This window comes from Symphalangus syndactylus, chromosome 4 (genome assembly GCF_028878055.3).
Source record: "Symphalangus syndactylus isolate Jambi chromosome 4, NHGRI_mSymSyn1-v2.1_pri, whole genome shotgun sequence".
NCBI lineage: Eukaryota > Metazoa > Chordata > Mammalia > Primates > Hylobatidae > Symphalangus > Symphalangus syndactylus.
The window spans coordinates 132,260,403-132,277,560 of NC_072426.2; the positions used below are offsets into that span (position 1 = coordinate 132,260,403).

Here is a 17,158-nt window from a genome sequence, read left to right on the forward strand (position 1 = left end):
TCACTATTGTTCCCTTCAACAGTTCTTTCCTTTCTTCTCCCTCTTCCTCCCTCTTTGTTTTCTTTTTCTCTACATGTTTATGCTCCTGGCTGTTACCTCCTCTCCTTCTCCATCCTCTTTTGGCCTCACCCCAGTTCTCTATCATTTTGCACCTCTCTAACATCCCATCTTTTTTCTTTCTGCTTTCCCTTCTCTCTGTTCTTCCCTCTTTCTGCCTAGTTTCTTCTCTCTGTTCCTCTGCTCTCTCTGTCTCTCCCTCCCTGAGTCTCCACTCTGTGTCCCTGTTTGCCACCGTTGCTTTCTGTGTCCTCCTTTCCTGTGACCTCTCCTCCTACTTCATCCAGCACCCTTCCTGCTTCCATGCACTCTGCCTTTGGCCTATTTCACTTGGAAGCACTCTTGACTCCTTCACTTTTTCTTCTGCTTTTTCCCCATTTGCCTCTCTTTTAAATTTTTATTTCTAATTGAGGTAAAAAGCATATAACAACATTTATTATCTTAACTATTTCTAAGTGTACAGTTCAGTCATGTTAAGTACATTCACATTGTTGTGCAATTTCTACGTTTTAAAAAATTATATTCATGAAAACAAATCTACTCTAAAAATTAGCTTCAATTATCCAAGACTCAAAAAAAATTGAACTTCCAGTAAATATTTAATATTATGGGTCTATTGTTTTAAAAATGCTTTATTTTATGAAGTTTGGCTATAATGTAATAGCGCTGTTTCCACTCACATTGCACTCATTATTTTATATAGTTTAAATTATTATAAATTGTATGTTTAATAACCTTCCATGTTTTACCATTTCCATTTATTCCTTAGTTATTAAAATATACAATACTCAAATGCATTGCTAAAAAATAATATTCTAAGTGGTCTTTCCCCTGTAGTTTGTTATACCAGATTTTGGATAAGTAATGCTTCTTCTTTATTAATATTGAAACTGATTTAACAAAAAATACTTCATGAATTCCTGAAATGACTGTTGATATCCTGCAGCAATAGGCAGATGTAATCAACATGTTAACAGCAATGAGCTCTTAGAAAGGTTTTCTCAAACAAAAGTCCTAGCTTCAGCCTACAATTCTGAGTTACTCTCTTGAATTCTAGGCTGATTTCTGAGTCACTTGCAAAGGCCTCTCAGTTAAAGCTCTATCAGCCTATAATCTAGTCATTTTATAGAAAGGATTGTTTATTATTATTTCTGTCTTGCCCTTTGAATGTTCTTAGGAACCGTACACGAGGGAATACTTGCAGAAGGAGGTATTTCTTAATGGGTCCCAGGGGGAGGTACTTTCCGATGGTTCTCGTAACTTTTTTTCCATACTCATCTATTTTAATTAGTTTTATCTAGTATATGCCCTTATAACTGCTTTCCCTCCTCTCTAGATGCATTCCTCAGAGGGGTTCTAACTTCCTACATTCTGATTTGTACTGATTACCATGTATCAGTTCTCCTTTATTTAGTATCTTTTCAGCTTTTGATTTGTTCCAACATTCTGGTTATTCTTTTTTTTTTTTTTTTCTTTTTTGAGACAGAGTCTTGCTCTGTTGCCCAGGCTGGAGTGTGGTGGTGTGATCTCGGCTCACTGCAGCCTCTGCCTCCCGGGCTCAAGCGATTCTCCCACCCCAGCCTCCCGAGTAGCTGGGTTACAGGTGTCTGCCACCATGCCTGGCTAATTTTTGTATTTTGGGTAGAGACGGGGTTTCACCTTGTTGGCCAGGCTGGTCTCGAACTCCTGACCTCAAGTGATCCGCCCACCTCGGCCTCCCAAAGTGCTGGGATTACAGGTGTGAGCCACCGTGCCCAGCCCTCTTATTATTCTTTAATGGATTTCTAACTCCAGTTTGGTTATACAAAGATACAATGAGATACATCTTTTTTATGAGATGGAGTTTTGCTCTTGTAGCCCAGGCTGGAGTGCAGTGGCGACACCTCGGCTCGCTGCAACCTCTGCCTTCCGGGTTCAAGTTATTCTCCTGCCTCAGCCTTCCTAGTAGCTGGGATTACAGGTGCCCGCCACCACGCCTGGCTAATTTTTTGTATTTTTGGCAGAGACGGGGTTTCAGGCTGGTCTCAAACTCCTGACCTCAGGTGATCCATCCGCCTCAGCCTCCCAAAGGGCTGGGATTACAGGCATGAGCCACCACACCCAGCTGAGATACATCTTTAGGGTCTTAACACAGTGCCTGTCCAGTTAGTAAACATAGGTTCTTTATTATAATTTTCCATCTTCTTATCAAATGTATAACTTATCATAAAATGTAATAATCAAATTATCAAATGCAGTAGTGTTAATAGTTAGGCACTTAAGTACTTTTGATGAAAAGCTTATTGCTGGGTGGTTGGATGACACATTTGCCCTTATTGTCTCCTCCTTAAGCTGACTGTAGAGCTCACGGTACATTAATCAGTTTTTAATCAACTTGTCAGGATATAACTAATGGGACATATTTTTTTCCAGTTGAATTTTCTTTTCTTTTTTTTTCTGAGACAGAGTCTCATGCTGTCGCCCAGGCTGGAGTGCTGTGGTGCCATCTCGGCTCACTGCAACCTCTGGCTTCCAGGTTCAAGCAATTCTCCTGCCTCGACCTCTCGAGTAGCTGGGACTACAGGTGCACACCACCACGCTCGCCTAATTTTTGTATTTTGGGTAGAGACGGGGTTTTGCCATGTTGGCCAGGCTGCTCTCAAACTCTTGACCTCGGGTGATTGCCTGCCTCGGCCTCCCAAAGTGCTGATATTACAGGCATAAGCCACTGCGCCTGGCCCAGTTGAATTTTCAAGCGAAATGAAATAAAACCTTCAGACTCATTCATGACTAAGTGGTTTTCTTCTTGTTAATCAAGCTGATTCTACTTGGTGTGTGTATGCATATTAAGATAATTCTATGTAGACCACCTCATTAAGCATTTTGAATTAATTCACTGCACTTCTGTTGAGAAATTCCTGAATTTGGATTTTATCCCAAGGCCCAATGTCCTGGGATTCTTCCAACAAATTCTTATTATTCTAGTTTCCAAGATGTAGTATTAGATCTGGTCACATATTCAGAGCTCTGGCTTTAGCCTTCTTTGGGCCATCTCATTGGCTGACCCATTGAGCTGCAGGGAAGACCCAGCAGGCACTGGGAGGGGCTGTGTGCACAGCAGCACAACTCCCACACATCAGGGGTGGTGGGCCGCAGCCTGTGTCCAGGCTGACTCGCTTACAGTTTCAAAACTAAAACGTGGTCCTTACTAGAAAGTAGAAATCAGGAGTCTGAAGCAGGGACTCCAGATTGGGAATATAAGTTATCTATTTTGCTTTTGTAAAGACTGATATATCTGTGACATGCTAACCCCAGAGACCACTGCCTTTGTGTCCACCTTTGCTCTCTAGGTGATCTTTACGGAGCCATAGGCTCTCCAGTGAGACTGACTCGCACCGTAGTGGTAGGGAAGCAGAAGGACTTAGTCCAGCGCATACTTTATGTCCTGACCTACTTTCTCCGTTGCTCTGAGCTACAAGAGAACCAGCTGACCTGGAGTGGCAATCATGGTGAAGGTGACCAAGTTTTAAATGGGAGCAAGATCATAACAGCCTTGGAGAAAGGAGAGGTGGAGGAGTCTGAGTATGTGGTCGTTACGGTGAGGAATGAGCCCGCTCTTGTACCCCCCATCCTACCACCAACAGCAGCTGAGAGACAGAACCCCTGGCTGGCAGGGTTTCCTGAGAGCCCAGAGGGCACTGACAGTAGAGACCTGGGTCTTAAACCTGACAAAGAAGCTAACAGGAGGCCAGAGCAGGGTTCTGAGGCTTGCAGCGCAGGGTGCCAGGGGCCAGCATCAGACGCTTCCTGGAAACCTCAGAATGCATTTTGTGGAGATGAGAAAAATAAAGAGGCACCGCAAGATGGCTCTTCAAGACTTTCCAGCTGTGAAGTTTTGGGGGCAGGAATGAAGATGGACCAGCAAGCTGTCTGTGAGCTGTTGAAAGTGGAGATGACTACGAGACTGCCAGACCGGTCAGTGGCCTGGCCTTGCCCTGACAGACATCTCCGGGAGAAACCTTCCTTAGAAAAGGTCACTTTCCAGATTGGAAGCTTTGCATCTCCAGAGTCTGACTTTGAAAGCCGCATGAAAAAAATGGAGGAACGGGTGAAGGCCTGTGGCCCCTCCTTGGAGGCCAGGGAGGCCGCTGATGTGGCTCAGGACCCACAGGTTTCTAGGAGCCCTTTCAAACCTGGCTTTCAGGAGAATGTCTGCTGTCCTCAGAATCGGCCTTCAGAGGGGGATGAAGGCGAGTCTGACAAGGGTTTTGCAGAGGACAGAGGCAGCAGAAATGACACAGCAGCAGATGCTGCCGGGCAGCTCAGCCACGCTGCTGACTTGGGCGCAGCCTCCCACAGTGCAGCAGGAACGGGAGGGAGGAGGCTGGAGGCGGCTAGAGGTTTGTATGTGAAGGCTGCGGAAGGACCTGTGCTGGAGCCTGTTGCCCCCAGGTGTGTCCAGCTCGTGGCTGGTGCGAATATCCCCTGTGGGGATGACAACAAGAAGGCCAACTTCAGGACTGAAGGAGACATTCCCCGAAATGAAAGCTCGGATAGCGCCCTGGGAGACAGTGACGATGAAGCCTGTGCTTCAGCCATGCTAGATCTGGGTCACATTGGTGACAGGACTGGAGGGTCCTTGGAAGTGGAGCTGCCTCTGCCAAGGTAACTCCAGCAGGCTGGGAAGTAGAGGGAACCGGGTTCAAATCCCACTTTCCTGGCCTGACACCTGTGATCTTGTTAGCTACTACTGTTGTCTGCTTTACACACAGTATCTTTTTTTCCACAAAGTACTAGAAGTATTATTAATTCTGTACAAACGGTTTCCCACCTGTCCTTCTTCCAAGGATGGTCACCGGCTTAGCACCACTGAGCTCACTGGGGCAGGTGGCCAGTGGTTGTCTTTGCAGCTATCGTGACCCTCTGGGGGAGCTAAAGGATGTGGTGGAGATGGGGGAGGGAATAGGGAGTTTAATTTTCTGTCAACTGCGGAGAAGGTCCGTGGCTGGCAGCAGATGCCTTGCTTCAGAGGTGGTGGATTACACTCGCCGTGTGGCCTCTCTCCTGCCGATCAGAGCAGCATGAGGTGGTTGGGAAACAACACCTCTTTCTTAACACTCCATCAGGTTGATTATTTGGTCTGTGATGACTGAAAGCAGTAATTAGAAATTTCTTCTGTTCTTCCGCACTGTTGTGGGCACCACTCTGTGCAGATATGTCAGATTCCTAAAGCCAGGCTTTTGGCAAGAGCCCTTCCTGAAACATTTTCTTTGGTCAGTATTTTGACACAGACTGCCTGGTGGATGTCCAATATGAGGTACAAAAACAAACTCATAACTAGCCATGGATATAGTTTTTTTTTTCTTCCAGCCTTCCACTTTAAAAAACTCCCTTTTCTCCCACCTGTGATCCACTTACTTGAGGGTTGGTGACATGGACCACCCTGAATCTATTTTATTTGCCTGTATCATTGGAGTGCTTGTACCAATTATAATGAAAGAAAAAAGTACATTTTCAGCTGTGCATTTTAATGGGCCACATGTTGTTTTAGGTCTCAGAGCATCAGCACCCAGAATGTAAGGAACTTTGGCCGCTCACTTCTGGCGGGCTACTGCCCCACATACATGCCTGATCTTGTGCTTCATGGGACCGGCAGTGACGAGAAGTTGAAGCAGTGCCTGGTGGCCGACCTTGTCCACACAGTCCATGTAAGTGATCCCAGTGTGGAGCCGCTGGCTGCTGACAACAGGTGTTTAGACTGAAGAGAGACTAGTTAAGGGATTGTTTATGGAGATGTGGGCAGGGTTATGGGAACCAGCTAGGGCTAGTGAGGCACCTGGGGCCTAGCAGCAGCTGGAAGCTAGAAGCACACCTGGGCCTGACAGAGTAAGGGGAGGGTGCGTGACATCAGAGCCCTGGAGAGCCTGAGCCAGGATGAGGGGCGGCCTGGCTGCAGGAGCAGTGAGGAGGGGGTGACTTCCTGCCATCCCTCCTCCCATTCTCTGATCTCTTTCTGGTGCCTCTCATTGGCTGAGCCCGGCTGAAAGCCAGAGAGCAGGGGCACAGCTGATGCAGACACAGCCTTGTGGTGCACAGAGGTCAGCCTCCTGGGGCCCAGAATAGGACACAGAAGGGCAAGGAGCTGCTGTGGGGGTGGTGGGTTAGCAGACAGGCTGGGCAAATGGAATAAACAGCACAGATGGTGACAATTATATGCCGTCATGGTGAGGACCAAAGAGGTGTCACATGTGGTTTGTTTTTTATCTGATGCTTAAGCAAGTTCCTAAAAGTAATTTATTTTAACTGATTTGTCATTAAGTTCACTTTGATGGCTGTATGAGGATGACTGTATAGAGATTAACAAGTCTTACTGGAAAATTGCCTCGTGGCTGCTATTAAGTGCTTTTCTGGTATCTGCAGTGCAACAGGAACTAAGCAGTTAAGGAAACTGTCAATCTGATGGGCCTGTTTTTAATTGAGCTGTTTTTGGGCAGATGTGCAAAAATAGACATTTTGTATTAGAAACATTTTGTATCTTGTGCAATAGGGAAAGTCCTCATCGCATTAAGAAAATCAGAATTTGGCCTGTTACCTACCTCCTTGGCCAAGAAGTATTTTTTTTTGAGGTGGAACAAAAGGCATTGCATGTTATCTTTGGCCTTGAGCATCTCCTCTGTGAAGACTAAACATCAGACACAGGCTAAACAGGCTAAGTATATTTATGTGAAGTGGGAAAAAAACTCAGTAGTGAAGCAGATGTCATCATAACCTCCCTCAATGGGGAGGGCTAGGAGATGAGGATAGGGCCGTCCAAAGCTGGGGAAAGCCAGCCCAGTGTACACGTGTGTGGCCAAACGTCCCTAACCCCACCCCTGCTTTGTGGTCACACGCCACCCCTCACCAGGATACTCCTGGAATGAAGCTATGAAGTTGCTTTTGTCTCTATAATATCATAATTACTTAATATCATAATTTCTCTTTATAGTTATGAACACCATATAGTCATTTATCATTTCATGAGTCCATGCATCAATGACCCCTGTAAGAACAATGCCCTCATTGTATAATGCTATCTGAGTTGTCCAAAATGACGTCCGATGCTTTGGCAATTTCACAGGCTGTATTTATGTGTGTTTAGTAACTGCCTATAGCATTAAGGCACCTTTTCTGTCCGCTCCTATTGTTTATATTCACACATGCCAAACTGTGAGTTGTTTTTTTTTTTTTTCTGCTCTGCTATCATTTTGATTTCTAACAATATTGGTGTTGGTTATTGGACCTTCCTTCCATGAAGCCCAGTGAGCTGCTTCTGACAGAGGTACCAAGAGACTACAGGGGAACTAACGGGATTGTCCTCAGTGACATCAGTTTTATCAGCTGGGGACTTTGTTTGAATGCCCTGGATTTACTCACTGACCACTCTGGAAATGCAATCTATTGATTGATAACCCTCCTTGAACTTATCTGTAAAACCATTCATGAAATATTTTATGTTTCCATAGGCTGGCAAGTTCTCATTTTTGTGTATTAGATGTTCATGGTGACCCTCTGGCTCTGTAATTCTTTTATTTGAAAAAACACAACCATGTTTACTCTGTCATTACTCTTCAAGCTTTTTCATATTTCATTTTCCCTTCCTTTTAGAAGGAGTGTTTTTACACTGTAGCTTTTCTCATTTCTTTATGCAATCACCCTGAGAGATCGAAAGTTATTAAGCGTAATAACCTATATTGTGTCAAATTGTGGGTACATCCAAAGTGCAGCCATGCGTGGGTGTTAATAGGAAATTCCAAAGGGTTCATAAAAATATCTTCAGAAGTTTAATACATTCAGAATGTATCCAATTAGCATTAGTGGATTTCTAATTTCACTTGACACATTCATCATAATGAATTTTGCTTTTGAAGTAGTGTTCTGTTTAAACTGCCTCTCAGACTGGCGCTCTGGTCTACGGCAGTGTTTTGTTTTTTTTTGTTTTTTTTTTAAAGGCTTACTTTCAACATCCATTTACAAACATTTGTTGAAAAATATTTTAGGAGTGTTTGTTTAAACATTATACTGAATTTACTGCTCCATAAAGCCTAGTGAATATGTAAATTCTTGAGTATGTTGCCAGAAAAAGAAGCAGAGACCCAAAAACAAGTATATGACCAGAGTTAGAGCTGAAATAATAGCTTGTTGAAGAAGAGAAAATTGTAATAAATTGCTTTATCATAACTTGCTTTCAAAACCTATTTTTTAAGTTGGGCACAGTGGCTCATGCCTGTAATCCTAGCACTTTGAGAGGCCAAGGTGGGTAGATCACTTGAGCTCAGGAGTTCAAGACCAGCTTGGGCAACATAGCAAGACTTCATCTCAAAAATAAAATAGCATTTAAAAAAAAAAAAAGAAAAAACCTATTTTTTGAACATTAATTTCAGTGTTCATGCTAGATTTCAGCAGGCTTTGGTACTCATAATTCTTTTTAGAGAAGGATTTTTAACTGTTTAAAAGCAGTTGATTCCGGTTATTGATCTCTTTTATATACCTGTGCACAATTTGGATTTTATAATCTGTCTTATGTAAATTAAATGTGGTGTTTTTTTTGTTGTTTTGTTTTTGTTTTATTTTGTTTTTTTGTTTGTTTTTTGTTTTGTTTTGTTTTGTTTTGTTTTGTTTTTTGAGATGGGATCTTCCTGTATTGCCCAGGCTGGACTTGAACTGGGCTCATGTGATCTTGCCTCATTCTCCCAAGTAGCCAGGATTATAGGTACAGGCCACTGTACCTGGCTCTAAATGTACACTTTTATAACTGCTAGTTTGGAGTTTTTCTCTCATTGAGAAATTGCTTTGTAAAGCTTCCAATATTAAGAATTTTTTTGTGCTTTTCTTATCCTAGTCTCTTATGAAAGAAAGATATAGTAACTTTATTTCATCAATTTTCATTTTTATTACTGACTTTCACATATCAGGATTCGGAAGTTCTTTAAATATTTAAACACGTATTCTTGTTTAGTCCGTATACTACCTCTTTTCTGTCATTTGAACTCTCTCTGCCTCCTAACATACAGGTTATACAGCTGCCTTAAATTAGTGTAATGTAATACGGTTTCAGTTTTTTTCTTGCCACATCTTGTGCATTCTTTCCTCTGTTTTCCTTTTGACTTTAAATGGAAAGAGAGCGGGCGTATGCGCCAGCAGCATTCTATGCCTGTGACTCCTGAGTAGCCTTTTCCCTCTCCTTTTTCCTCTTGTGTCTGGCCTGTGAATACAGCTGACGGGGTTACTGTTGGGGTTATTGTGGGGCAGTGTAAGGTGATGAAGATCTCACTGACTTAGTGTTGATGGCTTGAGTTTGAGTCCTGGTATTACCACTCGTTTGTTGATAATCTTAGGTAAATAAACTGGCATTGCTAAGCCCCAGAAAAATGTATTTAGTGGAACAGATGAAATATGATTCAGTGGTTAGGAAGTTAACTTCTGAAGACAGACAAACCTAAGTTTGAATCATGGTTCACCTCTTAGTGGCTTTGTGGCCTTGGGCAAGTTTCTTTAATTTTCTTATCTATACTGTGAACAGTACTTACGTCATAGGTTTGGTCTGAAGATTCTGTGAGATAATGCATATCAAGTGGTTAGCACATTGCCTGGCACATTGTTAAGTGCCCAATAAATGTGGGCCAGATGTGATAGCTCACCCCTGTAATGCCAGAGGTTTGGGAGGATCCTTTGAGATGGGAGGATCCTTTGAGATCAGCCTGGGCAATATAGCAAAATCCCATCTCTAGCAAAAAAAAAAAAAAAAATAGCTAGGCATGGTGGCACATGCCTGTAGTCCCAGCTACCCAGGAGACTGAGGCAGAAGGATTGCTTAAGCCAGGTGTCCAATGCTTCAGTGAGCTATGATCATTGCCACTGTACTCTAGCCTGGGCAACAGAACAAGACCTCATCTCAGTAAATAATAATAATAATATATGTGAAAGTGCTTTGTAAATGATACAGCAATATATCATGTTTTTAATATGGGAGAGTAGAATGACAACCATTATTTTCGTAAAAAATGAAAATTACTGTCAGAGATAAGAAAGCTATATATGGGCCAGGCACGGTGGCTCATGCCTGTAATCCCAGCACTTTGGGAGGCCAAGGTGGGCTGACTGCCTGAGCTCAGGAGTTTGCGACCAGCCTGGGCAACACGGTGAAACCCCGTCTCTACTAAAATACAAAAAAAAGAAAAAGGTAGCCATGTGTGGCAGCGGGCGCCTGTAGTCCCAGCTACTTGGGAGGCTGAGGCAGGAGAATTGCTTGAACTCGGGAGGCAGAGAGGTTGCAGTGAGCTGAGATCACGCCACTGCACTCCAGCCTGAGCAGTAGAGTGAGACTCTGTCTCAAAAAAAAAAAAAAAAAAAAAGAAAGAAAGAAAAGAAAAAAAAGAAAGCTATATGCGTATGTACTTAGAGTTCTCCTAACTAGTCAATGGCCTTGTCAATCCCAGGGGACTACTGTTGGGAATGATTGAACAGAACCTGTACACACATTCATTGAGTGCTAAAAACATTCACTTTTGCTTTGCCCAGGAGCAGACTGGACAGCTCTAACTCTGCAGGGCAGGGTCATCAGGACCAAAATTAACACTAGATTTTGATGTTTTTTAAAACAACTATGCTCCAGGGCTTCAAGCATTTTACAGAATAATTTATAAGATGAAGTAACCATTGGATACAGCAGCCTCTTCCATTTAATTTTAAGCATAGCAACAGATTGACTCCAGAAATATCATGCAGGAATCAGTAGCACAGATAAAGAGCTTTGCTAAAAGCCTGGCTGTGATATATATATATATGCTCATGAATACCTAATTAGTCCATGCAGTGCAATCAACCTGTAGGACTATAAAAGAACAGCAAGTCCCTTCAAATGGTAAATCATTACTTAAGTAACACAGATAACATTAAATACCTCAGGTCAGCAACAACCTTAAAATCAATAGGATACAAACAAAACATCTATGTAGGACAGATCCACTATTTTGGAACATCTCTTGTTGTCTTCTTTTCCCCATGTTTGGATAATAAACATGGCAGTGCCTCTGGCCTCTAGCACTGTCTTCTATAGCCACAGCCCTCAGTGCAACACTACCTATGTCCACTGGCCTGTGGAGCACTTTTAAAACTACATATTTTGACCTATAAATGGGTTTTGATTACCAGTTTTTTTAATGATATAGAACCAAAATCATCACACATTAGGCTTCTTATTGATTAGTGAAACCTTTGTATTATGTGTGTATTTATACACACATGCACACATGTCACATTTGTATGCATATGGCATGTCATGCCAAGTTATGTCATATAAGCATGTATGCCAGGTCATGATGTTAAAATGTATTTCTTATCATGGATTGTGGTTAAAAAAAAAAAATACTGATCTCTGGGTATCCCCAACTCCAATCTGAAATCATTGTGATTCTCTCGCCTTCTCAATGTGACTAGTCTTTTTAAAGTTCCTTTTGATCTTCCCAAATGGCATCCCTGTGTCCACTTTACCCGCTTCCATCACCTTGTGCAGTGCTGCAAGAGGACTTTCTAAAGCATGAGACAATCATTTACTCTTTTGCCTGAATAGCTTCCTATTTTCTAAGAGACTCAACTATAAACTCCATAGCTGGAATTGCCCCTTTTATGTCCTTCAAATACACACACATACCCCTCTATCTCCTCTTATGCCCCAGTAACACGGTTTGCCATTCTTTAAATAGTCCATCTTTCCTCACACCTCTCTGCCTATCAGATTATGCTTTCTTTGCCTAGGACACTATTGAACAAACTTTTTTACATTTTTGAAGACCCATTTCATATGTTGCCTCTTCTTCAAAATCATTCCAGGCCCCATATCCCTGTTCTGTTCCAGATGTGTTCCTCTACTAGGGCTGCAGGTGCCTTGAAGCAGAAAGCAGGGACTTTATTTTCCTTATATCCCCAGCACCTCACCTGGTGCCTGGCACATAGAAAGTGCTTACTAACGTTAGTTGACTCTTCCCCATAAAACTGGGGTTAGAGTCATGTGTGTGTATTACTTTAGTGTGGCCCTTTCTTCTGAAGTAAGAGAAATGGGAGATGGCCTTTCTTTAAAGAAACTTAAAGGGGAAGAGTAAGATGTTTAGACATGCCTGCAGCTCTGTGTGTTCATTGTCGTTACCTAAAGGAAAATAAAAGCTTATTATAGGTCTCTTGGGCTTCATGTCTCTTGCATCGTGTCAGAATTAGACACATGTCTAATTTTGATGTTTTTCCTAAAATGTTTTACTACCTACAAGATATTTGAACATCTGTGCCATTCTCTGCAAAAAAGCTACCAACCCTCTCTCATTTTATTTTGGAGTTGCACATTTCATCATGCAACTTGATTCTGATACCCTTTCTGACCTTGAGCACCTCTTCTCAACATCCAACTGAATTTTACTCAGCAAGTGGCCAGCCTGACAGTGCAGCCATTCCAGAAGTTATGTACGGTATCTTCAAGGCCACGGGCTGAATTTGGGCCCTAGTCTGGTGAGCACAGGCACAGATACACAGAAGATCAGACATTTTCCCGACACCCCTCCAGACCATCTTGCCACACTTTGGACCCTTTCTTCTTTCCCTCTACCCCTAAGTCTTCATACTGTCTTCATGTATACCTACCAGGATCCCTCAGCAATGTCCTAAGGTCCAAAATGATTAATTTTCCTCTTGCTCTTGTTTACCTTAGTACAACTCTTAAGCCTTTAGTGACTGACATTAAACCTGTTTCCAAGAGAAAAACTGCTGATAAGCAAATGCTTTTAGAGTTATGATAAGGCCATATGTGATTGTTACCCCTTCTGGTATTTTCGTGTTTAAAAATATGTTTGATGCCCTAGAAATCTCCGGTGGTGGCACTTCAGGTGGTTGAGATAACTCGTGTCACCTGATGGGGCAGAGAAGCTGGAGATGCTTTTGGGTCAGAGTGGGGAGAATCACACCTGAGAGATTTATCGGTTGAAATACACTCATCAGGTACCTTTTATGTGCTTGGTACTGTGTTTATAGCAGTAGTCAAAATCTGAAGTAGAATTAGCCGGGGTGTGGTGGCTGTGTGCACAAGGTCCCAGCTACTCAGGAGGCTGAGGTGGGAGAATGATTTGAGCTCTGGAGGTCGAGGCTGCAGTAAGCTATGGTGGAGCCACTACGCTCCAGCCTGGGTGAAAGAGTGAGACCCTGTCTCCTCCCCCACCCCCCTCACCGCCCCCCCCGCCAGCCAAAAAAAAGATCTGAGGTGGGAGGATTCCAGCAACATGTACTAAACTGGTGTGGATGGCATGCCTCCCCTCTAAAACTATATAGTGGTGGATAAAATATCACCATCCTCATTGCTGCCCCATTGTTATAATTCCTGTGCATGAAAAAAAAATGGAAATCCTTTTGTGCCAGAGATAAATGGAAATCTAAACCAAAGCAGTAAGCATGAGCTGGTCCTCCAGGATTTCAGTCTTGATGCAGGTCCTAGGAATTGGGTGCTGAGCTCTCAGATTCACCCGAGGATGAGAGACTGTGGTCTGTGTGCATGTAAGGCTTGAGACCTGGAATCAAGCCCCTTACCTAAAGCCTGGAGCTTCAAAGAACTATTCTTCCATGAAAAGGAGACTAGAAATCACCAGACATAAGCAGTGAAGCAGCAAAGAAACAGGCTGGAAACAGGTTAGGGAAAATAAAGTCACCCATGAGAAATCAAAACCCCTGGTCTGTGCTATTTGTGGGTTTCAGGTCCAGATTTATTCTACCCGAGTGATTTGCGAATCCCTACCCAAGAAATAAACATAAAACCAGGAGCATAGAAACCTTTAGGAGTCTGGCAGAAGGAAGCACACTACTTCAGACACTTCCACAACCACAGGCTCATGAGACACATATAGGAAAATGAAACATAGCTCCAGTAAGATAGGCCCACATTCAGAAATTACAAACATATGTGGGAAACCAGGAACTCATCATGAGTGGAGAGCAAGCGCATACAAGCAGGAGAATCAGCACTCCTCCAATCGGCAATAACTATTAAAGTAGCCATGTTTAAAATGTTTATGGTGATAAAAAGAAGGAATTGGAACCTTAAAAAAAGAGAGGATAATGTGATAAATGATCATTTAGATTCGTATAAGAACTAAAAACAACTTCTAAAATTGAAAAATAGTCCCTGAAATTAAAACTCCAGGTATAGGTTAAAGAACAGAGCAGATTAAATACAGCTAAAGATAATTAGAATTTGAAATGGAGGCTACTTAAGAAATTATGTTTTTGAGCTCTGAGACAAAAAGACATGAAAAATATCAAAGAGCAAGTAAAAGATGTGGTGGCCAGAATGAAAAGACTTTATAGCATATGCAGAAAGAGAATAGAGAAAATGAGGGAAAGTAATATTCAAAGAAAGAATGGCTGGCATTTTTCAGGTTAAGTAAGCACACTGACTCCCAAGTAGGGAGAATATTAACAAATTCACACTTAACAACTGGACATCAAAGATAAACTCTTAGAAGTAGCCAGAGAGAAGAAGACGTGGCACCTGTCCTCAGGGAGTTTGCGATCTAACAGGAAATAGAAATAAATCAGCAGTGAAAAATAGTGTGGTCAAGTGTGTGGCAGCAGGAGGCCAGGGTGCTGAGGATGTGCGCACAGGGCGGCTGTGGTGAGGACTCAGCTAGGGTCAGTAGCAGAGTGAGGATGAGAAGCAGGGAAGGGTGCAGGGGATAGCATGGCTTTTTCAGGGAACTGAAGCCCCTTTCGCTGATGACCCCTTCAGCATATCTCAGAGCTGGCTTTGCTACCAACAGGAGGTCTGTCTGTCCCCTCTTTCAGTAAAACTGCTGTCAGGAATATCTACTCAACATGGGATCTAATTAAACTAAAGAGCTTCTGTACGGCAAAAGAAACTACCATCAGAGTGAACAGGCAACCTACAGAATGGGAGAAAATTTTTTCAATCTACCCATCTGACAAAGGGCTAATATCCAGAATCTACAAAGAACTTAAACAAATTTACAAGAAAAAATCAAACAACCCCATCAAAATAGTGGGCAAAGGATGTGAACAGACACTTCACAAAAGAAGACATCTATGCAGCCAACAGATACATGAAAAAAAGCTCATCATCACTGGCCATCAGAGAAATGCAAATCAAAACTACAATGAGATACCATCTCACACCAGTTAGAATGGCGATTGTTAAAAAGTCAGGAAACAACAGGTGCTGGAGAGGATGTGGAGAAATAGGAACACTTTTACACTGTTGGTGGGACTGTAAACTAGTTCAACCATTGTGGAAGACAGTGTGGCGATTCCTCAGGGATCTAGAACTAGAAATACCATTTGACCCAGCCATCCCATTACTGGGTATATATCCAAAGGACTATAAATCATGCTGCTATAAAGACACATGCACACGTAGGTTTATTGTGGCACTATTCACAATAGCAAAGAATTGGAACCAACCCAAATGCCCATCAATAATAGACTGGATTAAGAAAATGTGGCACATATACACTATGGAATACTATGCAGCCATAAAAAATGGTGAGTTCATGTCCTTTGTAGGGACATGGATGAAGCTGGAAACCATCATTCTCAGCAAACTATCACAAGGACAGAAAACCAAACACCGCATGCTCACTCATAGGTGGGAATTGAACAATGAGAACACCTGGACACAGGAAGGGGAACATCACATACCGGGACCTGTTGTGGGGTGGGGGGAGTGGGGAGGGATAGCATTAGGAGATATACCTAATGTAAATGATGAGTTAATGGGTGCAGCACACCAACATGGCACATGTATACATATGTAACAAACCTGTACATTGTGCACATGTACCCTAGAACTTAAAGTATAATAATAAAAAAAAAAATTCTTGCTGACTTTATATATTGGAGGAGATGGTTTAAGAGTAATGAGTGATAACCAGATTTCTTTTCTCTGGATGGATTTGAGACTGAAGGGGTTTTTTGGTTTGTTTTTATTTTTTAAAAAACTGGTCTACAATTCACACACCTCTGCAGTCCTTTTAGTGGCTCTCAGTCATTCTAGTGGGGTGGGTTGGCCAAGGAGAATCTTGTATGGTCTGAATCTTCAATTCCAAGGCTATGGAGGATGCAGTTATATAGGTGGGTCTTCTCCTCTGAGGAGGCAGAGGAATACCAAAGGGGATCTGAGGACCTTTAAGAGTAATGCTGAGAAGGCGACTGTCATCACATTCATCATATTGGGCTCTTTGCATGACTGACTAAAGGGCTTTGTTAAAGCTACATAAAAGCTAATATTAAGTCATGGTGCGGTAACATAAAGAGAACTATTGTGGAAAGGTATTTTGTCATGTAGCATCCTCTTATTTAAGTACAGTTTAATAAATGTATAAAACTTACCAGAATTATATAAAATGAATAACAAATGGGAGTTCAAATGAAGCCAAAGAATCATGTGTTTTATTATCCAGAATATCTCAGAGAAAAACATAGAGAGAAGTGCTTCCAATTACCTGAATCATAAGTTGCCTGTTCCCTTTGTGTTTTTTTTTTTTTTTTTTTTTTTTTGAGACGGAGTCTGGCTCCGTCGCCCAGGCTGGAGTGCAGTGGCGCAGTCTCAGCTCACTGCAAGCTCCGCCTCCTGGGTTCACGCCATTCTCCTGCCTCAGCCTCCCGAGTAGCTGGGACTACCCGCCACTATGCCTGGCTAATTTTTTGTATTTTTATTAGAGACGGGTTTCACTGTGTTAGCCAAGATGGTCTCGATCTCCTGACCTTGTGATCCGTCCGCCTCGGCCTCCCAAAGGGCTGGGATTACAGGCGTGAGCCACCATGCCCAGCCTCCCTTTGTGTTTTAAAGAGGCTGCCCGGTGGCTTATCCCTGATAGTTAAACCCACACTGTTACTAATATGCAGATTTTAGAGCTGGTTTTGAATACAGAAGTCTTCACACTCCTGCTGTCTGTAATACACATGTGGGCTGAGACATCTCTGAAGATTGATAAAGGGTCAGTGTCAAGCAGCATAAAGATGGGGAACTTGCAGCAACATGCATGATAGAAGTGGCTGTGTTTTCTCCTCATGACAATAAATTCAGACCATCATTCAC

The 17,158-nt window shown here is 42.6% G+C and overlaps 1 protein-coding gene across 7 annotated transcripts in view; it reads left to right on the plus strand.

Annotated features, from left to right (window-relative positions):
• FNIP2 (folliculin interacting protein 2) overlaps nt 1-17,158 on the plus strand; it is a 136,824-nt gene that overhangs the window by 97,540 nt on the left and 22,126 nt on the right. For all 7 annotated transcript variants that reach the window (XM_055276280.2, XM_055276278.2, XM_063638338.1 and 4 more), the window contains 2 exons: nt 3,387-4,701; nt 5,588-5,744. In XM_055276280.2, the coding sequence (XP_055132255.1) occupies nt 3,387-4,701; nt 5,588-5,744 (1,472 nt within the window). The remainder of the gene's footprint in view (nt 1-3,386; nt 4,702-5,587; nt 5,745-17,158) is intronic.